Raw genomic sequence first — 27,801 nt, 5'->3', positions numbered from 1 at the left:
ATCCCTGTCCTGTCACATTTATTAAAGGGATCCCTGTCCTGTCGTACACATTTATTAAAGGGATCCCTGTCCTGTCGTACACATTTATTAAAGGGATCCCTGTCCTGTCGTACACATTTATTAAAGGGATCCCTGTCCTGTCGTACACATTTATTAAAGGGATCCCTGTCCTGTCGTACACATTTATTAAAGGGATCCCTGTCCTGCGGGCCTCGTCGTACACATTTATTAAAGGGATCCCTGTCCTGTCGTACACATTTATTAAAGGGATCCCTGTCCTGTCGTACACATTTATTAAAGGGATCGTGGCAAAAATCGCATTTGAAAGCAATGCATATATATGATTTTGTACACACACACACACACACACAATTATTACCTTGCGATCTTCCTTGATGTTTTCATATAAGTTTAAGTGTACACGTTTTCATCTACTCCCGAAGTGTCCTAAAATAGATCATCAAATAGCTAGATAGTAATAACAGACAATTTAATGTGTTAGGGTAGTAGAGGGGGAAGAGAAGCTGCTTCATATGATTTTAGTGTTTTAGAAAGCCTGTTGTAAGGTACCTTATAATGTGTTAGGGTAGTAGAGGGGGAAGAGAAGCTGCTTCATATGATTTTTGGTTGTTAGAAAGCCTGCTGTAAAAGTACCTTATTTAATCTCCCCTCCAGATTCAGCAGGCAGCTGAACGTCCTGAGCGTAACTTTGTGGACACAAGGCAGCTGAAGGTGTGCGCTACGTGTTTCGACCTTTCCGTCAGCCTTCTGCGGGTCCTAGAGATGACGGTCACCCTGGTCCCGCAGATCTTCCTCGACTGGACACGCCCCTCCGCTGAACTGCTGCTCAGACGATTGGCTCAGGTGAGACGGCACAGGATTTAATTCGTTGGTTAAGTGAATTTGGTTGATTGAATGATTTGTTGATTAACTTGTTTTGTTTTGGGGTATTGTGATGTCATAAGAGGAGGTTGTCGCCGCAGCTCATCGGGTAAATATTTCACGGTTTGAAAAGGAAGAGTGTAGAAATGCTGACCAAGGCCACGTCCAGAAACGCTCCCTACCCTCTAACCCGTATTACTGCTGAATGTACATCTGAATGTACATCAGCGTTGGACTAGTAAACGGAAGGTTGCATGTTCAAACCCCCGTGCTGACAAGGTACAAATCTGTCGTTCTGCCCCTGAACAGGCAGTTAACCCACTGTTCCTAGGCCGTCATTGAAAATAAGAATTTGTTCTTAACTGACTTGCCTAGTTAAATAAAGGTAACATTTTTAAAAAACTTACTGGAGTGAAATGACATGGAAAGAGAATGTTATGAAGTCATCATATTATTCTGTGGTCCCGAACTCAGAAGGCAGTGATTTAAAAAATAAAAAAAATATGTTTTTTAATTTTCATTTAACCAGGTAGGTCAGTTGAGAACACCTTTATTTAACCAGGTAGGTCAGTTGAGAACACCTTTATTTAACCAGGTTGGTCAGTTGAGAACACCTTTATTTAACCAGGTAGGTCAGTTGAGAACACCTTTATTTAACCAGGTAGGCTAGTTGAGAACACCTTTATTTAACCAGGTAGGCTAGTTGAGAACAACTTTATTTAACCAGGTAGGCTAGTTGAGAACACCTTTATTTAACCAGGTAGGTCAGTTGAGAACATCTTTATTTAACCAGGTAGGCTAGTTGAGAACACCTTTATTTAACCAGGTAGGCCAGTTGAGAACACCTTTATTTAACCAGGTTGGCCAGTTGAGAACACCTTTATTTAACCAGGTTGGCCAGTTGAGAACACCTTTATTTAACCAGGTTGGCCAGTTGAGAACACCTTTATTTAACCAGGTAGGCTAGTTGAGAACACCTTTATTTAACCAGGTAGGCTAGTTGAGAACACCTTTATTTAACCAGGTTGGCCAGTTGAGAACACCTTTATTTAACCAGGTTGGCCAGTTGAGAACACCTTTATTTAACCAGGTAGGCCAGTTGAGAACACCTTTATTTAACCAGGTAGGCTAGTTGAGAACACCTTTATTTAACCAGGTAGGCTAGTTGAGAAAACCTTTATTTAACCAGGTAGGCCAGTTGAGAACAAGTTCTCATTTACAACTGCGACCTGGCCAAGATAAAGCAAAGCAGTGCAACAAAAACAACAACACAGTGTTACACATAAACAAAAGTACAGTCAATAACACAATAAAAAAATCTATATACAGTATGCGCAAATGTAGAAGAGGAGGGAGTTTAGGCAGTAAATAGGCCATAGAGGTGAAATAATTACAATTTAGCATTAACACTGGAGTGATAGATGTGCAGAAGATGAATGTGCAAGTAGAGATACTGGGGTGCAACAGAGCAAGTAATAATATGGGGGATGAGGTAGTTGGGTGGGCTATTTACAGATGGGCTGTGTACAGGTACAGTGATCAGTAAGCTGCTCTGACAGCCGATGCTTAAGGTTAGAGAGGGAGATATAAGGCTTCAGTGATTTTTGCAATTCACATGGGAAGGTAGCCTTGCTGAATGCACCCCCCCTATTGTCCATATACCCGCGGCCCCCGTGGAGATCAAATTAGCATAATACATTAATCCCCATCAAAATCTGTCAGTTTAAACTGGAGATATGTTTATTTTGCCAAATCCCAAGTCTCAATCCACCGCGTCCGTCTATCACACTTCTGCGTTGAAAAGTGGCTGAGCTAGAGTGGTGTGGTGTGTTAGACCACGAGACATCTCACTAAATCGTCTGCACGGTTTGAGCCATACGTTAATACGACCCCTCTGTGGAAAGGTGAGTGTCGCACCAACAACGCACATGTTGCTGGTTCTGCTCGAGGAAAGTATATATGGAGAGAGTTTAGTGCCAAACAATAAGGAGTTAAATACATAAACAAAACAATAAAATATTTCCTCATCTTTCTTTTATCTCTCAGATATAGAACAGACACTTTTTGGGGGGGGGGGGTGGGGTCTATCTGTTCTATGTAGTGAATCTGTTATTCAATGTGTTTCTATGGGCTAATAGCAGTAAGGACTGTATGTTATTTAATGTGTTTCTATTGGCTAATAGCAGTAAGGACTGTATGTTATTTAATGTGTTTCTATTGGCTAATAGCAGTAAGGACTATCTGTTATTCAATGTGTTTCTATGGGCTAAGAGCAGTAGGACCAAATTCAGTGTTTCATCAAATAATGTTTTAATGTTTTTTTTGGATGCTTCAAGGGGGATTAAAATTCAAAATCAAATAGCTAAATGATCCATGGTATGACCTTATTAAAACAATTTCCTATGTCAGCTTAGACAGTAGAGGGTTACCTAGACAGTAGAGGGTTACCTAGACAGTAGAGGGTTACCTAGACAGTAGAGGGTTACCTAGACAGTAGAGGGTTACCTAGACAGTAGAGGGTTACCTAGACAGTAGAGGGTTACCTAGACAGTAGAGGGTTACCTAGACAGTAGAGGGTTACCTAGACAGTAGAGGGTTACCTAGACAGTAGAGGGTTACCTAGACAGTAGAGGGTTACCTAGACAGTAGAGGGTTACCTAGACAGTAGAGGGTTACCTAGACAGTAGAGGGTTACCTAGACAGTAGAGGGTGACAGTAGAGGGTGACAGTAGAGGGTGACAGTAGAGGGTGACAGTAGAGGGTCACCTTGGACAGTAGAGGGTCACCTTGGTCACAGTAGAGGGTCACCTTGGACAGTAGAGGGTCACCTAGATAGTCGGTTAAACAAAAAAGTGGCAGAACAAGTTTATCGTCTGTTCTGCTGGATGTTCGCTGTTACTCATCGTGTACACACACACACACATACCACACACATACCACACACCACACACACACCACACACACACCACACACACAACACACACACACACACACACACACACACACACACACACACACACAACACACACACACACCACACACACACACCACACACACACCACACACCACACCACACACACACACACACACACACACAACACAACACACACATACCACACACATACCACACACATACCACACACATACCACACACATACCACACACTTCAACACACACACCACACACACACACACACACACCACACACACACACCACACACACACACATACACACACACATACCACACACATACCACACACATACCACACACATACCACACACTTCAACACACACACCACACCACACACACAACACAACACACACAACACACACCACACAGGAGAGCAGAACATCAACAGACACCCGTTCTGTTCTCTAATGAACATTGACGGGTAACAGTGTTGAATTAATGAACGTTTTCAGAATAACTTTTGAAATGTGCTGCTGTCTTTTCATCATCACTCATCATCATCATCGCCTCTCTCCTTCAATGCCATGTTGTCTTCATGCAATACAATGTGTGTGTGTTCCTGTGTGTTCCTGTGTGTTCCTGTGTGTTCCTGTGTGTTCCTGTGTGTTCCTGTGTGTTCCTGTGTGTTCCTGTGTGTTCCTGTGTGTTCCTGTGTGTTCCTGTGTGTTCCTGTGTGTTTCTGTGTGTGTGTTCCTGTGTGTGTGTTCCTGTGTGTGTGTTCCTGTGTGTGTGTTCCTGTGTGTGTGTTCCGGTGTGTGTGTTCCGGTGTGTGTGTTCCGGTGTGTGTGTTCCGGTGTGTGTGTTCCGGTGTGTGTGTTCCGGTGTGTGTGTGTGTTCCTGTGTGTGTGTGTTCTCCTGTGTGTGTATTCTCCTGTGTGTGTGTTCCGGTGTGTGTGTTCCTGTGTGTGTGTGTGTGTTCTGGTGTGTGTGTGTTCCGTGTGTGTGTTCCGGTGTGTGTGTGTTCCTGTGTGTGTGTTCCGGTGTGTGTGTTCCGGTGTGTATGAGTGTGTGTGTGCGCCCGTGTGTATGAGTGTGTGTGTTCCCGTGTGTGTTCCGGTGTGTATGAGTGTGTTCCGTGTGTATGAGTGTGTTCCGGTGTGTATGAGTGTGTTCCGGTGTGTATGAGTGTGTTCCGGTGTGTATGAGTGTGTTCCGGTGTGTATGAGTGTGTTCCGGTGTGTATGAGTGTGTTCCGGTGTGTATGAGTGTGTTCCGGTGTGTATGTGTGTGTGTTCCGGTGTGTTCCGGTGTGTTCCGGTGTGTTCCGGTGTGTATGAGTGTGTGTTCCGGTGTGTATGAGTGTGTGTTCCGGTGTGTATGAGTGTGTGTTCCGGTGTGTATGAGTGTGTGTTCCGGTGTGTGTGTTCCGGTGTGTGTGTGTGTTCCGGTGTGTGTGTGTTCCGGTGTGTGTGTGTTCCGGTGTGTGTGTGTTCCTGTGTGTGTGTGTGTGTGTGTGTGTTCCTGTGTGTGTGTGTGTGTGTTCCGGTGTGTATGAGTGTGTTCCGGTGTGTATGAGTGTGTTCCGGTGTGTATGAGTGTGTTCCGGTGTGTATGAGTGTGTTCCGGTGTGTATGAGTGTGTATGAGTGTGTTCCGGTGTGTATGAGTGTGTGTTCCGGTGTGTATGAGTGTGTGTTCCGGTGTGTATGAGTGTGTGTTCCGGTGTGTATGAGTGTGTGTTCCGGTGTGTGTGAGTGTGTGTTCCGGTGTGTGTGTGTGTGTGTTCCGGTGTGTGTTCCGGTGTGTGTGTGTTCCGGTGTGTGTGTGTTCCGGTGTGTGTGTTTTCCGGTGTGTGTGTGTTCCGGTGTGTGTGTGTTCCGGTGTGTGTGTGTGTGTGTGTGTTCCGGTGTGTGTGTGTTCCGGTGTGTGTGTGTTCCGGTGTGTATGAGTGTGTTCCGGTGTGTATGAGTGTGTTCCGGTGTGTATGAGTGTGTTCCGGTGTGTATGAGTGTGTTCCGGTGTGTATGAGTGTGTTCCGGTGTGTATGAGTGTGTGTTCCGGTGTGTATGAGTGTGTGTTCCTGTGTGTGTGTGTGTGTTCCGGTGTGTGTGTGTTCCGGTGTGTGTGTGTTCCGGTGTGTATGAGTGTGTTCCGGTGTGTATGAGTGTGTGTTCCGGTGTGTATGAGTGTGTGTTCCGGTGTGTGTGAGTGTGTGTTCCGGTGTGTGTGTGTGTGTGTTCCGGTGTGTGTGTGTGTGTTCGTGTGTGTGTTCCGGTGTGTGTGTGTGTGTTCCGGTGTGTGTGTGTGTGTTCCGGTGTATGAGTGTGTGTTCCGGTGTGTATGAGTGTGTGTTCCGGTGTGTATGAGTGTGTGTTCCGGTGTGTATGAGTGTGTGTTCCGGTGTGTATGAGTGTGTGTTCCGGTGTGTATGAGTGTGTGTTCCGGTGTGTATGAGTGTGTGTATGAGTGTGTGTTCCGTGTGTGTGTTGTGTGTGTGTGTTCCGTGTATGAGTGTGTTCCGGTGTGTATGAGTGTGTTCCGGTGTGTATGAGTGTGTTCCGGTGTGTATGAGTGTGTTCCGGTGTGTATGAGTGTGTGTTCCGGTGTGTGTGTTCCGGTGTGTGTTCCGGTGTGTGTGTGTGTGTTCCGGTGTGTGTGTGTGTGTGTGTGTGTTCCTGTGTGTGTGTGTGTGTTCCGGTGTGTGTGTGTGTGTGTGTGTGTGTGTTCCGGTGTGTGTGAGTGTGTGTTCCGGTGTGTATGAGTGTGTGTTCCGGTGTGTATGAGTACAAGTCCCAAGTGAACACTCTCTCTCTCCATCTAGGTTGTAATCAGCAGCTAATTGAAACGAATGCCTGGAACAGCATGTTCTCTCTGTCTCGTGCTCTCTTGTCTCGCACTCTCTGCAATACAAGGAGTGTGTGTGTGTGTGTGTGTGTTCCCATGTGCAAGTCTAATGTGAAAACTCTCCAGCTAGGTTGTAATCAGCAGCTAATCGAAACTAACCCCTGGAACAGAATGTTCTCTCTGATTTAAGATGAGCTTTATTAGCATGAATGACCTAAGCCACTGTTTCTGAAGAGAAGTGAGATACTAGCAATAAGAGTAAAAAATAAATAAATTACACTTTATATTAAGTAACACAGTAATACCTGTTAAATTAGTATTTACATAGATTTTACTGTCTGTCTCAAGGCATTAGGGTTGTTGTGGAATCTGTTATTACACATTCACTTACTGAAGGTTATTCCTATTTTGTAGTTCCACTATGTAACTGTTTTGTAATGACACATTTTAACCTCACCATATTAATAACTTAAACCAACATATGAGCTTGTTCTGTGTAATGTTGATGTCTGAAGTTTACATCCACTTAAGTTGGGGTCATTTAGAACTCATTTTTCCAACCACTCTTCAAATTTCTTGTTTAACAGACTATAGTTTTGGCAAGTCGGTGAAGACAATTTTTCCAACAATTGTTTAAAGACAGATTATTTCACTTATAATTCACGGTAGCACAATTCCAGTGGGTCTGAAGTTTACATACACTAAGTTGACTGTGTCTTTAAACAGCTTGGAAAATTCCAGATAATTATGTCATGGCTTTAGAAGCTTCTGATAGACTAATTGACACCATTCGAGTCAATTGGAAGTGTACCTGTGGATGTATTTCAAGGCCTACCTTCAGACTCACTGCCTCTTTGCTTGACATCATTGGAAAATCAAAAGAAATCAGCCAAGAACTCAGAAAAAAAACATTGTCGACCTCCACAAGTCTGGTTCATCCTTGGGAGAAATTTCCAAACGCTTGAAGGTACCACATTCATCTGTACAAACAATAGTACGCAAGTATAAACCCCATGGGACCACGCAGCTTTGGTTCGAAAAGTGCGAATCAATCTCAGAACAACAGCAAAGGACCTTGTGAAGATGCTGGAGGAAACGTGTACGAAAGTATCTATATCCACAGTAAAATGAGTCCTATATCGACATAACCTGAAAGGCCGCCCAGCAAGGAAGAAGCCACTGCTCCAAAACTGCTATAAAAAGCCAGACTACGGTTTGTAACTGCGCATGGGGACAAAGTTTGTACTTTTTGGAGAAATGTCCTCTTGGCTGATGAAACAAAAATAGAACTGTTTGGCCCTAATGACCATCATTATATTTGGAGGAAAAGGGGGAGGCTTGCAAACCCGAAGAACACCATCCCAACCGTGAAGCACGGGGGTGGCAGCATCATGTTGAGGGGGTGCTTTGCTGCAGGAGGGACTGGTGCACTTCACAAAATAAATGGCATCATGAGGACAGACAATTATGTGGATATATTGAAGCAACAACTCAAGACATCAGTCAGGAAGTTAAAGCTTAATCACAAATGGGTCTTCCAAGTGGACAATGACCCCAAGCATACTTCCACAGTTGTAGCAAAATGGCTTAAGGACAACAAAGTCAAGGTATTGAAGTGACCAGGTAACAACAATTGATATGCACACCCGGTCAATAACGGTCTCCTGAGTGGAGCAGCGGTCTAAGGCTCTGCATCTCAGTGCTTGAGGCGTCACTACAGACACTCTGGTTTGATTCCAGGCTGTTTCACAACCGGCCGTGATTGGGTAACCGACTATAACCGACTTTCATAGTTAAATAAAGGTTAAATAAAGGTGAAATAAAATTTAAAAAACGACTAATATTAACTTCAACTCATTTTCAATGAGTTTTTTTTCTCCATGCTATGACCTGGCTCAAAGGCTGTTACCGAATCAAGTGTAATATAAGAACAATTTGGTTTCATAGGATAAACTTTATCATGTAAATACCCAGGAGCAAGCAACTTAATGTAAAGTGAAACCCAGTAGGGTTTAATGACCTACCTATTAAGGTACACCCGTTATAATGACCTACCTATTAGGGTACACCCGTTATAATGACCTACCTATTAGGGTACACCCGTTATAATGACCTACCTACCTATTAAGGTACACCCGTTATAATGACCTACCTATTAGGGTACACCCGTTATAATGACCTACCTACCTATTAGGGTACACCCGTTATAATGACCTACCTACCTATTAGGGTACACCCGTTATAATGACCTACCTACCTATTAGGGTACACCCGTTATAATGACCTACCTACCTATTAGGGTACACCCGTTATAATGACCTACCTACCTATTAGGGTACACCCGTTATAATGACCTACCTACCTATTAGGGTACACCCGTTATAATGACCTACCTACCTATTAGGGTACACCCGTTATAATGACCTACCTACCTATTAGGGTACAACCTTTATAGTTACCTACCTACCTATTAGGGTACACCCGTTATAATGACCTACCTACCTATTAGGGTACACCCGTTATAATGACCTGCCTATTAGGGTACACCCGTTATAATGACCTACCTACCTATTAGGGTACACCCGTTATAATGACCTACCTATTAGGGTACACCCGTTATAATGACCTGCCTACCAATTAGGGTATAACCTTTATAATGACCTATTAGGGTACCCCTGTTATAGTTGCCTACCAATTAGGGTATAACCTTTATAATTACCTACTAGGGTACACCCGTTATGTAATAAACTTTGTCGACAATAGGCTAACGAGGAGAAATGAGGAGACGACATTTAGGAATAACTTTTTGTAGTTTCATTGTTTATGTTGTAAAGTAATCTAACAGCCAACTATGTAACTACAATGTTACAAGGGATTTACATGTATTTACAATGTACTTACCCAGGAGCAACTTAATATATTGTGATTATTTTTATGACTTTGTAGTTACCATGTAACAAACTTAGCAGACACTCGGCTAACCCGGAGAAATAAGGAGACAGGATCGTTTTTCAGTTGGACTTTTCTTTAAAAAAAAAAACCTGTTGTGGAGAATTCTTTATTAAGCGAGAGACTTTATTTCTTGAAACAATAAATATTTATTGTAGATTTTTATATATATTTCTTTCCAATAATGAAGCTGGTCAACGACCACCCCACCGGTGATCGTTGAGAGCCAAACATTACAGAGGAATCATGGTCCTTATATAGCTGACACTAAAAATGCTTAGTCATGGCTGGTTCCACCCCTCCCCTGCAGCTCGGGACATCACACAGGAGGCTATCTTGTGTTCATCTTGTGAGTTACGTGCACCGGCTGTTGTTTCTCACACGCAAAGATGATTAGAGACAAAGATGTTCTACTCCTCCAGGCAATCTCGGGTCACAAACACCAACTCATTCGATGGAATGCAGGCTGTAGGTTTTTTTATCACCAAGCCATTACAAATCAATTGCTAGCGCCCAAGCCCCAGAGGCACAACTCAGTCACACTCACAAAGATGAGAGAATACTCATCAAATATATTCGATGCATAAACAGTCTTATAGCAATCTGGGGCGACAGGGTAGCCTAGTGGTTAGAGCATTGGACTAGTAACCGAAAGGTTGCAAGTTCAAATCCCCCGAGCTGACAAGGTACAAATCTGTCGTTCTGCCCCTGAACAGGCAGTCATTGAAAATAAGAATTTGTTCTTAACTGACTTGCCTAGTTAAATAAAGGTAAAAAAATAAATAATCTTGTAATTATTCTACCATCTTCTTCCTTAGAGTTGATTGTCGTACTGGTGCGTCAATCTAAGTAAACACAATACAAATATCCCAATTCTATCAGTTTAAGTTAGAGATGTTTTTGTTTCATTGATCCACCACATCTGCCGATGTCGCAGTTCTGTGGTGTTTGTTTGACGTAATCTAAAAATGTATTTAAATTGTTGTTTTTTCCCCCCTCACACAATACCCCATATCACATTTACATAAGTATTCAGACCCTTTACTCAGTACTTTGTTGAAGCACCTTTGGCAGCGATTACAGCCTCAAGGCTTCTTGGGTATGACGCTACAAGCTTGGCACACCAGTATTTGGGGAGTTTCTCCCATTCTTCTCTGCAGATCCTCTCAAGCTTTGTCAGGTTGGATGGGGAGCGTTGCTGCACAGCTATCTTCAGGTCTCTCCAGAGATGTTTGATCGGGTTTAAGTCCCGGGCTCTGGCTGCTCCACTCAAGGACATTCAGAGCCTTGTCCCGAAGCCACTCCTGCGTTGTCTTTGGATTGATTAGATGTAATGTTTTTCCTCGTCAATTTTACAATAAGGCTGTAACGAAACAAAATGTGGAAAAAGTCTAGGGGTCTGAATACTTTCTGAATGCACTGTAACCAGATACATAAACAGCTGTATAAAGGTCGTTTTGTGCCTACCAGTCAAAAGTGTTAAAACCCTTTGAATGAGTAGTTAAACTAGATGGGATGGTGTATCACTGCAGAATGCTGTGGTAGCCATGCTGGTTAAATGTGCCTTGAATTCTAAATAAATCACAGACTGTGTCACCAGCAAAGTACCCCCACTCCATAATATCTCCTCCTCCATGCTTCACAGTGGGAACCATAATATCTCTTCCTCCATGGTTTACGGTTGGTAATACACATGCGGAGATCATCCGTTCCCCCTCACCGCGTCTCACAAAGACGCACAGTTTGGAGCCAAAAATCTCAAATTTAGACTCATCAGACCAAAGGACAAATTCCCACCAGTCTAATGTCCATTGCTTGTGTTTCTTGGCCCAAGCAAGTCTCGTCGTCTTATTGGTGTTTTTTAGTAGTGATTTTTTCCCCCAGCAATTTGACCATGAAGACCCGATTCACACAGCATTTATTTGGGCTGAAATTTCTGAGGCTGGTAACACTAATGAGCTAATCCTCCAGCAGAGGCATCTCTGGGTCTTCCAGTCCTGTGGCCGTCCACATTAGAGATGGTTTTCTCTGGGTCTTCCAGTCCTGTGGCCGTCCACATTAGAGACAGTTTTTCTCTGGGTCTTCCAGTCCTGTGGCGGTCCACATTAGAGACAGTTTTTCTCTGGGTCTTCCAGTCCTGTGGCCGTCCACATTAGAGACAGTTTTTCTCTGGGTCTTCCAGTCCTGTGGCCGTCCACATTAGAGACAGTTTTTCTCTGGGTCTTCCAGTACCTGGTATACCTGGTATTACCAGGTACTGGTCTGTTTACCAACCCTGGTATTACCAGGTACTGGTCTGTTTACCAACCCTGGTATTACCAGGTACTGGTCTGTTTACCACCCTGGTATTACCAGGTACTGGTCTGTTTACCACCCCTGGTATTACCAGGTACTGGTCTGTTTACCACCCCTGGTATTACCAGGTACTGGTCTATTTACCAACCCTGGTATTACCAGGTACTGGTCTGTTTACCAACCCTGGTATTACCAGGTACTGGTCTGTTTACCAACCCTGGTATTACCAGGTACTGGTCTATTTACCAACCCTGGTATTACCAGGTACTGGTCTATTTACCAACCCTGGTATTACCAGGTACTGGTCTATTTACCAACCCTGGTATTACCAGGTACTGGTCTATTTACCAACCCTGGTATCACCAGGTACTAGTCTATTTACCAACCCATATATAGCATGTGACTTGGTTGATAGTGACAGATTAAGGTTCTCCCTCCATTGTTTCTCCATCCTCCCAACCTCCCTCACCCACTTAGTGTGCCCGCCCAGTCCTGATAATCTAACGCGCTCTTATTGGTCTACTGGTCTACACTCTTATTCTGGCTGATTGAACGATTCATCAGGTGCAGGATGGACAGATTCTCGACCAATGGAAACAATGATACATGGATCTAGACAATACAGACACACGATGTGCTTTTACTTTCTGGTCTGTTTCTTTTAATTGAAAAATAACTATTGAATGGTTTGTAACTCCCTCCCTTTTCCTCTGTCTTGCTTTCCTTCCTCTCTCTCTCCCTCATTCCTTCCTTCTCTCCCTGTCTCTCTCTACCTGTCTCTCCCTGTCTCTCTCTCTCCCTGTCTCTCTCTCTCCCTGTCTCTCTCTCTCCCTGTCTCTCTCTCTCTACCTGTCTCTCCCTCTCTCTCTCTCCCTGTCTCTCTCTCTCCCTGTCTCTCCCTGTCTCTCTCTCTCCCTGTCTCTCTACCTTTCTCTACCTGTCTCTCTCCCTGTCTCTCCCTGTCTCTCTACCTTTCTCTACCTGTCTCTCTCTCTACCTTTCTCTCTCTCTACCTTTCTCTCTCTCTGTCTCTCTCCCTGTCTCTCTTTCTCCCTGTCTCTCTCTCTCCGTCTCTCTCTCTCTCCGTCTCTCTTTCTCCCTGTCTCTCTTTCTCCCTGTCTCTCTTTCTCCCTTTCTCCCTGTCTCTCTTTCTCCCTGTCTCTCTCTCTCCCTGTCTCTCTTTCTCCCTGTCTCTCTTTCTCCCTGTCTCTCTTTCTCCCTGTCTCTCTTTCTCCCTGTCTCTCTTTCTCCCTGTCTCTCTCTCTCCCTGTCTCTCTCTCCCTCTCTCTCTCTCTCTCCCTGTCTCTCTCTCTCTCCCTGTCTCTCTCTCTCTCCCTGTCTCTCTCTCTCTCCCTGTCTCTCTCTCTCCCTGTCTCTCTCTCTCCCTGTCTCTCTCTCTCTCTCTCTCTCCAGCTTCTGAACCAGGTGTTAAACAGAGTGACCGCAGAGAGGAACCTCTTCGACCGTGTGGTCAACCTCCGTCTCCCAGGTAATTTCTCGTACTCCCAATATTATTGTATACTTCTAGTAGTATTGCAGTATTAAACAAGTAATAGTATAAGTACAGAGATTACACCACTCTTTCACCAAGTCTACTATTGACATTCTAAAATCTGTAACTGCTACTACCCCTGCAGTGTTATACCACTACAGATGCAGACAGACATACTGTACCCACTGGTCAATCTGATGCAGACAGACATACTGTACCCGCTGGTCAATGTAATGCAGACAGACATACTGTACCCACTGGTCAATCTGATGCAGACAGACATACTGTACCCACTGGTCAATATAATGCAGACAGATATACTGTACCCACTGGTCAATATAATGCAGACAGATATACTGTACCCACTGGTCAATCTGATCCAGACAGACATACTGTACCCACTGGTCAATATAATGCAGACAGACATACTGTACCCACTGGTCAATATAATGCAGACAGATATAATGTACCCGCTGGTCAATATAATGCAGACAGACATATTGTACCCGCTGGTCAATCTAATGCAGACAGATATACTGTACCCGCTGGTCAATCTAATGCAGACAGATATACTGTACCCACTGGTCAATCTGATGCAGACAGACATACTGTACCCACTGGTCAATATAATGCAGACAGACATACTGTACCCGCTGGTCAATCTAATGCAGACAGATATACTGTACCCGCTGGTCAATCTAATGCAGACAGATATACTGTACCCGCTGGTCAATCTAATGCAGACAGACATACTGTACCCACTGGTCAATCTGATGCAGACAGACATACTGTACCCACTGGTCAATATAATGCAGACAGATATACTGTACCCACTGGTCAATATAATGCAGACAGACATACTGTACCCGCTGGTCAATATAATGCAGACAGACATACTGTACCCACTGGTCAATATAATGCAGACAGACATACTGTACCCACTGGTCAATATAATGCAGACAGACATACTGTACCCACTGGTCAATCTAATGCAGACAGATATACTGTACCCACTGGTCAATCTGATGCAGACAGATATACTGTACCCGCTGGTCAATATAATGCAGACAGATCAACTGTACCCACTGGTCAATATAATGCAGACAGACATACTGTACCCGCTGGTCAATATAATGCAGACAGACATACTGTACCCACTGGTCAATATAATGCAGACAGACATACTGTACCCACTGGTCAATCTGATGCAGACAGACATACTGTACCCGCTGGTCAATATAATGCAGACAGACATACTGTACCCACTGGTCAATCTGATGCAGACAGACATACTGTACCCACTGGTCAATATAATGCAGACAGATATACTGTACCCACTGGTCAATATAATGCAGACAGACATACTGTACCCACTGGTCAATATAATGCAGACAGACATACTGTACCCACTGGTCAATATAATGCAGACATACATACTGTACCCACTGGTCAATCTGATGCAGACAGATATACTGTACCCACTGGTCAATATAATGCAGACAGATATACTGTACCCACTGTTCAATATAATGCAGACATATATACTGTACCCACTGGTCAATCTAATGCAGACATATATACTGTACCCACTGGTCAATATAATGCAGACAGACATACTGTACCCACTGGTCAATCTGATGCAGACAGATATACTGTACCCACGGGTCAATATAATGCAGACAGATATACTGTACCCACTGGTCAATCTGATGCAGACAGATATACTGTACCCACTGGTCAATATAATGCAGACAGATATACTGTACCCACTGGTCAATATAATGCAGACATATATACTGTACCCACTGGTCAATATAATGCAGACAGATATACTGTACCCACGGGTCAATATAATGCAGACAGATATACTGTACCCACTGGTCAGTCATAACACATCACACACAGTCCGAAAGATTCTGAGATGACCTCGATTGTTCTCCTGGCCTGAGCTATATTAATATCACACACTTCTGTTAGCGGGTATTTTCCCTGGGCTACGGTTACTACTTACACTCTGACGTGTGAAAAATCAGATCATTCACTTTAGCTGCAGGAAATGAAGGTTGGATCCAACCCAGCAGAGCCATTCATCAGAAATGACAACATGGAGCTGCGAGATGCATTATTCACAGCCACTGTGTTCATTGTGCTAACTGATGTGTGGAGGGTCTTCTTCTAGGAATTTTGTGTGCGTGTGTGTCTGGTACTTTACTGATGGGCACTACGGTCCTCGAGGGGCTGGAGACAATTGCTTGTTTGGCAGATACACTTTGCGCTCAGTTCCAAATGTTATCCTGAGTCACCCTCTTTACCCCTGACTCCAATAATCTGTTTTATTCGTGTGTTTTTATGGGTAGAATCACACTGATCTGGAATATCAAACCCCTTGCCATCTGACTGATTCCCCCCCCCTCCAACAAAAAAATCACTTTCAGTAATGTCTCATGGCCCCTCTCTTTGTGTAAATTCTGTCTCCAATGAAACCCGTTATCTACTTTCCCAGAGTCAGAAACTCATGGAAACCATGTCTCAGCGTGCAGTGTCAAGGAAGTTGCTAACTAGCGTTAGCGCAATTGCTAACTGAGCACAATGACTGTAAGTCTGAGAACAGCTAGCATGCTAGTTAGCTTTTTCTCACAAAACTACCTTTTTATCTTCGTTCATACTAGACGCAGAGACTTACACATTGTATCCCACAAGTTAATTTGACTCTGGGGAAGTAGATAATCATCTTAAATCAAATAAAGAAATAAAGAAAGTGTAATATTTCAAATTTATATGACGCTTTTGCAATTCTTTGTACCTGGAGACCTGAACAATGTCTTTCTCTGTGTTCCTGGTGTCCAGGCCTAGAGAGCGTTGACCACTATCCCATCCTAGTGGCTGTGACAGGAATTCTGGTGAGGATCCTGGTGGACTGTGAGAGACAGGGGTAAGTGAATAGACGAGCTGTATTTGCCCTGGGGGGGGGGGGGGGGGTAGTGGAGGCGGCCGAAAGCATGGTTTTGGAGGCGGCCAAAAGCATGGTTTTGGAGGCCCTCTATGGTTTTGGAGGCCCTCTTTCATGCAGTTCTCAACATTTTGCAACGGGGTCAGAGAGAACGTGTTCGTTTTAATGCTAGGTTGTTGCCATTCACACATTTTTGTCCTGGGGCTGAGCGACAAATGTGAATTTCAAATGTAATTTCCTTCAATTATGCAAATGCCAGTAAATTGCCAGTATGCCTCGTTCTTATATTATCCGAGTGGCTCAAACATTATAACAAAAAAAAATTGTACAGGTCCTTAGCAATAGTTGGACATGTGTAAAACCCTGTCCTTTGTACTCTGCTGTTAATAGTCTGTATCCTGCTGGTTCTCCGGTAATTGTATGGCGGTGGGTTGGACAGGACTGGACCGGGAGGCGAGCAGGCTGTAATCTCCCTGCCTAGCACGCCACCTCTAACCAGATCACTGTGTGTGTGAGTGTAACGAGAGAGAGCAGTCCTATCCTGTCCTCATTATTTTCTATCCCAGTGAATTGAAACACCAGTCAGTTCTCTGGTCAGGGCTGGACTGTAATAGGCCTGTGTCTCAACTGTAATACCAGTCAGTTCTCTGGTCAGGGCTGGTCTGTAATAGGCCTGTGTCTCAACTGTAATACCAGTCAGTTCTCTGGTCAGGGCTGGACTGTAATAGGCCTGTGTCTCAACTGTAATACCAGTCAGTTCTCTGGTCAGGGCTGGACTGTAATAGGCCTGTGTCTCAACTGTAATACCAGTCAGTTCTCTGGTCAGGGCTGGACTGTAATAGGCCTGTGTCTCAACTGTAATACCAGTCAGTTCTCTGGTCAGGGCTGGACTGTAATAGGCCTGTGTCTCAACTGTAATACCAGTCAGTTCTCTGGTCAGGGCTGGACTGTAATAGGCCTGTGTCTCAACTGTAATACCAGTCAGTTCTCTGGTCAGGGTTGGACTGTAATAGGCCTGTGTCTCAACTGTAATACCAGTCAGTTCTCTGGTCAGGGCTGGACTGTAATAGGTCTAGGTAGTACACACACTATGTAGCGGGTAGGGTTGCATTTGGGACGGAGCGTAGGACAGCTAGTACCTGTGCCCTTCTAGCTTCCGGCTGAGTGATCTATCGATCGATTTTGCTGGGGATCTGGGGATAGGTTCTCTTGTTCATTTCTGGTCTAGACATTATCCCTTTGCTTTTGGCTTTTATTGGCTACTGTATAAACCAAATCAAAATGTTTATAATAAATAAATATATATTTTTTAAAGCCTTTCTGGTAGTTCCGCTTTGATCGTTGTAAAGCTGGACTCTAGAAATCATAGAAAACCATATGCAGAACACCACTACTCTCTATTGTTATCTAGGTTGGTATATAGCTAGCTAGTTTGCTTCGTTCATGGAGGAAATGTTAGCTAGCTAGCTACATAGGTTGCAGCTGACCTTTGTGCTAACCAAAGCCATGTATTTGTATGTATGTTTTTATAAATACTTACACAAGTAGCCAGCTAGCTACCATTTGCTATGTTGGATGGATAGCTGATCTGTTCCATTTATGAAAATAGCGGCAATTGTCTCACGATATTTTAACATTAGCTAACCCATCTGTAGCCCCCAACTTCCTATCTAGCTAATGCTAGCTAGCCCAGCTGTGCCTCCCAACTATCTAGCTAGCTAATGTTAGCTAACCCATCTGTAGCCCCCAACTTCCTAGCTAGCTAATGTTATCTAGCCCAGCTGTGCCTCCCAACTATCTAGCTAGCTAATGTTAGCTAACCCATCTGTAGCCCCCAACTTCCTAGCTAGCTAATGCTAGCTAGCCCAGCTGTGCCTCCCAACTATCTAGCTAGCTTGCGTTAGCTAAACCATCTGTAGCCCCCAACTAGCTAGTTAACTAGTTTGTCTGGTCCCATAGCAACGCTGAAAAATTAGGTGAATAAAATATATAGTGAAGAGGGTGCCATTTGAGACATACCCATACTCTTTGGGGGGGGGTTCTGTAATGTGGTAAATCATTTTTGGGCTGTTGCAATTTCAACATGACATAGCTTTTAAAATGTTGTGAAGGATGTACTCTACAATTTACACTTTGAACTTGAGTGGATTTCAATTGTCTTACATGGAGTAGGCTTTTCCTCTTTAGTTATTGACTGTAACCTACTGTGGTAGATTTGAATCCTGACGACACAGGGATCTTCAGACCTTTTACAAATGGCGAGCTTGTCTCCTTTGTGTCTCTTGTCTTGCTCTCGTTCTCTCTCACCGTCCCCCTCTTTTACTCCTATGAGATCGTCTAGATAAGTTGAGCATTCAGTCGCTCCAGTCGCAGTACGTGTGTTCCCATTTTGTAGGTGTGATGTAGCTGAAGGTCTGACGCAGATGCCATTGTCTCTTATCATCGCATGAGTAGAGAGAGAGAGAGAGGTAAAACATCTGACAGTCACTCCAGGCAGTCACCCCGACCGGTAGGCAAACTCCCCCCCTCTCACTCCCTCCTCTCACTCAGTCTCTCTCTCTCATTTTCTCCTCTCTCTCTCACACTTTCTTTCCCTCCCTCCCTCTCTCTTGTCTTTAAAAGGCTCACAATTGCACCCATCACAGCCAAAACCGGGGTGTTATGAGGCTCTGTCAAGAAAATCCAATTACTGAGATATTACAGCTCCTTGCTGGAACAGAAGCCAAGTATCAGACAATACATGACTAGTGTATTGAAGTATCAGACAATATGATATAATACATGACTAGTGTATTGCTGCTGGAGGCCTCTGGTTGCATTTAACACCTGCTGACTGCCCAGACACACTGATAAATAGGATCATATTAAAATGATTATTAAGCTATATATAAAACATATATTGTTATCTTTTCAGTGGATAATATTTGATATTTCCCTGAACTACTCTATCAACGAAGGCAGGAGAGGGGCTTTCTTGAACTTCCTGGGTCCATTTAGCCTCCTGGGTCCATTTTGAGACCTTTTACATTTTCACATAATACTATCATCAACTAAAGCACATGTCGTGTCTTTGGCTATGCCGGATTAAGTGATATGACATGCTATTCTATAAAATCCTTTCTCTATAATTAATAATTACCTGATTGAGCTAATCATGTAAATGTAATGAACTAGAACGTCGGGGCACCACGAAATAATATTTATAGAGCTATTATCTTCAGAATAAACTCTTAAAGACCTAGTAATATTTTACATCAATAGCAGTCAATATTAATCGTCACCTTATTTCAGTCTCATCTGAAAGTTGTAAATTCTTGGTTATCTTCACGAACCCTGGCTAACAAGTTAAATCAGCAATACAAAATGTGTTTTTATTTATTTACTAAATACCTAACTAATCACACAGAATTACATAAACACAGAATGCTAATTATTATTATATTATTACAGAAAACGTCCCTGGTGGACGCAGATGACATGACGGCTGGTTACACAAAGGAAAGGGGGTTGGGTTTGAGTGAAAGAGCGGGAAGACTGAGGAACAAAGGGCGAAGCTGTGCTATCGTAAATGCAGCATCTTATGCATTCCTCGGAAGAATGTCTCTGGTGGTAAATTGATACGTTGTAGTATCTTCATTGTGTGTTAGACTGGATACGTCGTCCGTCCTTTCCTAGCCCACGTTTACAGCTGCTGTTGCTAACTCGGATGACATCTAGGATGTCTCACTTCTTTAGTGATTAAGAGTTCAAAATTCATACCATTCACAACCAAAGCTCACGCTGAGGTTGGCTTAGTTCTGTAGTTGACATGTTAGTCCTTTTCAGCGTATGGACCGTCGTCCTATCGTCCTCGGAACAGAAGGTTACATTTTTGTCAATGGAATATATAGTGAAGGGAGAGAAGGGTGTGTTTCATAGTTTATAACCCATGTCTCTTCACAGGGGCGGGCCACTGTTGAGCAGAGCTCTAACCATATGAAAACCCAATTCTCTCATTTGGAAGCTAAAATTACATTTCACAAATAGTTTCATATTCCAACATTTAAATTGCACAACAATTCTATGTGAATCTGATAACTAGAATGTGTAGACTTTCCCCCATACAGTTTATGTCGTCCTGTCATCAGTCATAATGTCTTAGATGACAACCGAACTGACATCATATTCATTATGTACCAAGGCATATTTTCAACTGGTTCTATTACCGAAATATGGTTCCTTTCCCCCCACTTGTTTGATGTTCCCAGACTCTCTATGTTTAACAAAGGCTATTCAAGAGTCCTTCAGTAGAATCAAGAGAGAGAGGGGAGAAAGGTATTTATGGGTGGGGGTCATAAACCTTACCCACAGGCCAACCTCATGACACACACAAAGACATCGGTATTTATTTTGGTTGAGAAAAACTGTTTACCGTCTTGTGTCACCCTAGATGAACCCGAACCGACTGATTTTTAGCCTGTCGGTTGACAGATGTTCTTTCTTAACACCACGTTTAGTCACCTCTTTATCCCATGTTCTAATATTATCTACATATTCATACTTCACTTCGTGTTAAGTTGCTGTCAGGTTCATGGCTGTCTTCAGATCACAGAGCAGGATTAGTGTGTGATATTGTACATCTGTTACTTCTCTGTCTCAGTGAGGGCAGAAAGCAGCCGGGTATGCACTTAACGCACGAACGCGCACTTCAGCACTTCAATTAATTTTTATAAAGCCCTTTTTACATCGGCAGATGTCACAAAGTGCTTATAAAGAAACCCGGCCTAAAACCAAAAAAGAGCACGCAATGCAGAAGCACAGTGGCTAGGGAAAAGTCCCTAGACAGGCAGGAACCAGGCTCTGTGGGGGGTGGTCAGTCCTCGTCTGGCTGTGCCGGGTGTTGATTATTAGAGTACAAGACCAGATTGTTGTTCAAGATGTTCATAGATGACCAGCAGGGTCAAATAATAATAAGTGTTTGTAGAGCAGGACTCTCCAACCCTGTTCCTAGAGAGCTAGCATCCTGTATGTTTTAACCCCAACCCTGTTCCTAGAGAGCTAGCATCCTGTAGGTTTTAACTCCAACCCTGTTCCTAGAGAGCTAGCATCCTGTAGGTTTTAACTCCAACCCTGTTCCTAGAGAGCTAGCATCCTGTAGGTTTTAACTCCAACCCTGTTCCTAGAGAGCTAGCATCCTGTAGGTTTTAACTCCAACCCTGTTCCTAGAGAGCTAGCATCCTGTAGGTTTTAACTCCAACCCTGTTCCTAGAGAGCTAGCATCCTGTAGGTTTTAACTCCAACCCTGTTCCTAGAGAGCTAGCATCCTGTAGGTTTTAACTCCAACCCTGTTCCTAGAGAGCTAGCATCCTGTAGGTTTTAACTCCAACCCTGTTCCTAGAGAGCTAGCATCCTGTAGGTTTTAACTCCAACCCTGTCCTCAGAGAGCTAGCGTGGTAGTACAGGTCAGGTCAGTGGTACAGGTCAGTGGTACAGGTCAGTAGTTCAGGTCAGTAGTGGTGGTACAGGTCAGTAGTACAGGCCTACCACTACTGACCTGTACCACTGACCTGTACCACTGACCTGTACCACTGACCTGTACTATAACCACTGACCTGTACTACTGACCTGAACCACTGACCTGTACTATAACCACTGACCTGTACCACTGACCTGTACTATAACCACTGACCTGTACTACTGACCTGAACCACTGACCTGTACTATAACCACTGACCTGAACCACTGACCTGTACCACTGACCTGTACTATAACCACTGACCTGTACTATAACTACTGACCTGTACCACTGACCTGTACCACTGACCTGTACCACTGACCTGTACTACTGACCTGTACCACTGACCTGTACCACTGACCTGTACCACTGACCTGTACCACTGACCTGTACTATAACTACTGACCTGTACCACTGACCTGTACTATAACTACTGACCTGTACCACTGACCTGTACTATAACTACTGACCTGTACCACTGACCTGTACCACTGACCTGTACTATAACTACTGACCTGTACCACTGACCTGTACCACTGACCTGTACCACTGACCTGTACTACTGACCTGTACCACTGACCTGTACTATAACCACTGACCTGTACTATAACTACTGACCTGTACCACTGACCTGTACCACTGACCTGTACTACTGACCTGTACTACTGACCTGTACCACTGACCTGTACTATAACCACTGACCTGTACTATAACTACTGACCTGTACCACTGACCTGTACTATAACCACTGACCTGTACTACTGACCTGTACTATAACCACTGACCTGTACCACTGACCTGTACTATAACCACTGACCTGTACTATAACCACTGACCTAACCACTGACCTGTACCATAACCACTGACCTGTACCACTGACCTGTACCACTGACCTGTACCACTGACCTGTACTATAACCACTGACCTGTACTATAACCACTGACCTGTACCACTGACCTGTACCATAACCACTGACCTGTACCACTGACCTGTACCACTGACCTGTACTATAACCACTGACCTGTACTATAACTACTGACCTGAACCACTGACCTGTACCACTGACCTGTACTATAACCACTGACCTGTACCACTGACCTGTACCACTGACCTGTACCACTGACCTGTACTATAACCACTGACCTGAACCACTGACCTGTACTATAACCACTGACCTGTACCACTGACCTGTACTATAACCACTGACCTGAACCACTGACCTGAACCACTGACCTGTACCACTGACCTGTACCACTGACCTGTACCACTGACCTGTACCACTGACCTGTACTATAACCACTGACCTGAACCACTGACCTGAACCACTGACCTGAACCACTGACCTGTACCACTGACCTGTACTATAACTACTGACCTGTACTATAACCACTGACCTGTACCACTGACCTGTACTATAACCACTGACCTGTACCACTGACCTGTACTATAACCACTGACCTGTACCACTGACCTGTACCACTGACCTGAACCACTGACCTGTACTATAACCACTGACCTGTACTACTGACCTGTACTATAAACACTGACCTGTACCACTGACCTGAACCACTGACCTGTACCACTGACCTGTACCACTGACCTGTACTATAACTACTGACCTGTACCACTGACTTGTACTATAACCACTGACCTGTACTATAACTACTGACCTGTACCACTGACCTGAACCACTGACCTGTACCACTGACCTGTACTATAACCACTGACCTGTACTACTGACCTGTACTATAACCACTGACCTGAACCACTGACCTGTACCATAACCACTGACCTGTACCACTGACCTGTACTATAACCACTGACCTGTACCACTGACCTGTTCTACTGACCTGTACTATAACCACTGACCTGTACCACTGACCTGTACTATAACCACTGACCTGTACTACTGACCTGAACCACTGACCTGTACCACTGACCTGAACCACTGACCTGAACCACTGACCTGTACTATAACTACTGACCTGTACTATAACCACTGACCTGTACCACTGACCTGTACTATAACTACTGACCTGTACTATAACTACTGACCTGTACTATAACCACTGACCTGTACCACTGACATGTACTATAACTACTGACCTGTACCACTGACCTGTACTATAACTACTGACCTGTACCACTGACCTGTACCACTGACCTGTACTAGGTCAGTAGTTATAGTACAGGTCAGTAGTCCAGGTCAGTAGTTATAGTACAGGTCAGTAGAACAGGTCAGTAGTTATAGTACAGGTCAGTAGTTATAGTACAGGTCAGTAGTCCAGGTCAGTAGTTATCGTACAGGTCAGTAGTACAGGTCAGTAGTTATAGTACAAGTCAGTAGTGGTAGTCCAGGTCAGTAGTCCAGGTCAGTAGTGGTAGTACAGGTCAGTAGTTATAGTACAGGTCAGTAGTACAGGTCAGTAGTTATAGTACAGGTCAGTAGTTATAGTACAGGTCAGTAGTCCAGGTCAGTATTACAGGTCAGTAGTTATAGTACAGGTCAGTAGTCCAGGTCAATATTACAGGTCAGTAGTTATAGTACAGGTCAGTAGTTATAGTACAGGTCAGTAGTTATAGTACAGGTCAGTAGTACAGGTCAGTAGTTATAGTACAGGTCAGTAGTTATAGTACAGGTCAGTAGTTATAGTACAGGTCAGTAGTTATAGTACAGGTCAGTAGTTGTAGTACAGGTCAGTAGTACAGGTCAGTAGTTATAGTACAGGTCAGTAGTTATAGTACAGGTCAGTAGTCCAGGTCAGTATTACAGGTCAGTAGTTATAGTACAGGTCAGTAGTTATAGTACAGGTCAGTAGTCCAGATCAGTAGTTATAGTACAGGTCAGTAGTTATAGTACAGGTCAGTAGTACAGGTCAGTAGTACAGGTCAGTAGTTATAGTACAGGTCAGTAGTTATAGTACAGGTCAGTAGTTATAGTACAGGTCAGTAGTACAGGTCAGTAGTTATAGTACAGGTCAGTAGTTATAGTACAGGTCAGTAGTTATAGTACAGGTACGGGACGCACCGTAAGATCCAACCCGTTGCTGGCTGCAGTGCAGCCATTGTGAATTCACATGGAATTTAATTTCATCATTTTACACTGCTCAGCAACGCTAAGAAAGTGTCTGTAGCAAGTAGCAGGCTTGTAATCTCACTGGGAGGGACAATGTACCAGAGGTTAGCTATTGTGAGCAGGGACTAAAGCAGTAATTCTGCATCATTGGGTCATTAAACATATGTAAATATATTAGATTACATTTATTCTCCGTATTCCTTGAGTTTTAAGCTACTGGCTTTTAACTTCATTAACTAATGTAATATCCTCGGTCAATTGCCACTTTGTAAAACGGGATTGCAGTGATTGGGTTTAAATGGTTTTCCATTAATTGGAATAGTTGAGATAGAACAGAGAGGTGTTGCATTAGTGGAGTTGTGGACTCGGGAGTCACATGACTTTGACTTGAGACTCGACTTGATAGAAAATAAAATAGCTTGTCTTTGAGCATCAGGACTCGGGGGACTTTAACTTTGACTTGAGAGCTTGTCTTTGAGCATCAGGACTCGGGGACTTTAACTTTGACTTGAGAAAATAGAAAATAAAATAGCTTGTCTTTGAGCATCAGGACTCGGGGGACTTTAACTTTGACTTGAGACTCGACTTGATAGAAAATAAAATAGCTTGTCTTTGAGCATCAGGACTCGGGGGACTTTAACTTTGACTTGAGACTCGACTTGATAGAAAATAAAATAGCTTGTCTTTGAGCATCAGGACTCGGGGGACTTTAACTTTGACTTGAGACTCGACTTGATAGAAAATAAAATAGCTTGTCTTTGAGCATCAGGACTCGGGGGACTTTAACTTTGACTTGAAATTATCTGGCCAGGTTTTTTTGTTTAAAAAACAACATGATCTTTTTATATTGCCCGTCGGCAATGGAGAATGAAACGACAATTACTAGCATTAGCTTATTGTTCTTTTGGTATGTCAAAAGCTTTAAAATGTATCATTTAGCTATGAAGCTAACATTTTGTAATTTGTTATTACTATTACTGTGGCTCTCCAAATGCCAACCAGTGGAGAGTGCCTTGATCGCTTTCACAAGTTCAAATGGATATGCACGGGTCTCTCAGATCTCAATTCTCATTAGCCAATCAATACCCGTCATGTGATCGATCGGGTCGGTCTCACACAGGCCTCACAGCTCTGACGAACAAGTGAAGACCGACACATCAGGGATGCAACAGCGTGCAACCTTCTTATCCGATTTCCGAGGAGCTCGTTGAAGACGTAAGAACTGTCCACATGTACTTTTTCCAACAAGACGAGTGACGAACAGCAGCAGTCTACGTCAATCTACTACCCCCACCACGGTACAAAAAGTTTAGCCAAACTATTCTATTGGTCAGCTCGTCGTTCTGTGTGAGAAAGAAATATTCCTAACGGGGGCCTCCCGGGTGGCGCAGTGGTTAAGGGCGCTGTACTGCAGCGCCAGCTGTGCCATCAGAGACTCTGTGTTCGCGACCGGACAATTGGCCTAGCGTCGTCCGGGTTAGGGAGGGATTGGCCGGTAGGGATGTCCTTGTCTCATCACGCACCAGCGACTCCTGTGGCGGGCCGGGCGCAGTGCGCGCTAACCAAGGTTGCCAGTTGCACGGTGTTTCCTCTGACACATTGGTGCTGCTGGCTTCCGGGTTGGATGCGCGCTGTGTTAAGCAGCAGCTTGGTTGGGTTGTGCATCGGAGGACGCATCAAATCAAATCAAATTTATTTATATAGCCCTTCGTACATCAGCTGATATCTCAAAGTGCTGTACAGAAACCCAGCCTAAAACCCCAAACAGCAAACAATGCAGGTGTAGAAGCACGGTGGCTAGGAAAAACTCCCTAGAAAGGCCAAAACCTAGGAAGAAACCTAGAGAGGAACCAGGCTATGTGGGGTGGCCAGTCCTCTTCTGGCTGTGCCGGGTAGAGATTATAACAGAACATGACCAAGATGTTCAAATGTTCATAAATGACCAGCATGGTCGAATAATAATAAGGCAGAACAGTTGAAACTGGAGCAGCAGCACAGTCAGGTGGACTGGGGACAGCAAGGAGTCATCATGTCAGGTAGTCCTGGGACATGACTTTGAACCTTCGTCTCTCCCGAGCCCGTTGTAGAGATGAGACAAGATAGTAGCTACCTAAAACAATTGGATACCACGGCATTGGGGAGAAAAAGGGGTAAAAAAAATATATTCCTAACTGAGTCTGGGTCAGTTGTGGGACTATAGTTCCCTAATTCATACAACCACAGTACTTAAAACAAAGTTTAAAAGCAATGATTCTGATGCAACAGATTAGAATTTGTTGCTCACATTATAAAGTGCAGCAACGCGTAGGCTATATACATGGCAAATGTTCAAAAATGCAGAATAGCGGGAAAAACATTGTTCTCAAAAGCACACCGCAAATGCAAGCAGTTTCATGTGACAAATGAAAATATCCTTCAGAAATTTCGAAAGAGGGAAGATCTAAAGATGCAACAATTAGCACGGCATGCTAATATGACTAGGATTATCAACTAGCATGGGTTGCTAATATGACTAGGATTATCATCAACTAGCATGGGTTGCTAATATGACTAGGATTATTATCCACTAGCATGGGATGCTAATATGACTAGGATTATCATCAACTAGCATGGGATGCTAATATGACTAAGATTATCATCAACTAGCGTGGGATGCTAATTTGACTAGGATTATCATCTACTAGCGGGTTGCTAATATGACTAGGATTATCATCAACTAGCACGGGTTGCTAATATGACTAGGATTGTGTCCATGGCTGCTGTGTCCATGATGATTTGAAAACCAATAGAACAGAAGAGGAAAAGCCAACTAGTTTGAAATGGTAATATGACTAGGATTATCATCAAAGCATGGGATGCTAATATGACTAGGATTATCATCAACTTGGGATGAAAAAATACATTATCAT

At 43.7% G+C, this 27,801-nt stretch overlaps 1 protein-coding gene across 1 annotated transcript in view; it reads left to right on the top strand.

Annotated features, from left to right (window-relative positions):
- Window positions 1-27,801, top strand: part of LOC115131901 (E3 ubiquitin-protein ligase RNF123) — a 296,244-nt gene that overhangs the window by 104,402 nt on the left and 164,041 nt on the right. The window contains exons 33-35 of the mRNA XM_065004357.1: window positions 676-864; window positions 13,294-13,369; window positions 16,220-16,304. Coding sequence (XP_064860429.1) covers window positions 676-864; window positions 13,294-13,369; window positions 16,220-16,304 — 350 coding nt within the window. The remainder of the gene's footprint in view (window positions 1-675; window positions 865-13,293; window positions 13,370-16,219; window positions 16,305-27,801) is intronic.

The sequence above is a fragment of the Oncorhynchus nerka genome, linkage group LG2 (genome assembly GCF_034236695.1).
Source record: "Oncorhynchus nerka isolate Pitt River linkage group LG2, Oner_Uvic_2.0, whole genome shotgun sequence".
NCBI lineage: Eukaryota > Metazoa > Chordata > Actinopteri > Salmoniformes > Salmonidae > Oncorhynchus > Oncorhynchus nerka.
The sequence above is the reverse complement of the archived record's forward strand: the minus strand, read 5'-3'. Positions and strand labels throughout refer to the sequence as shown.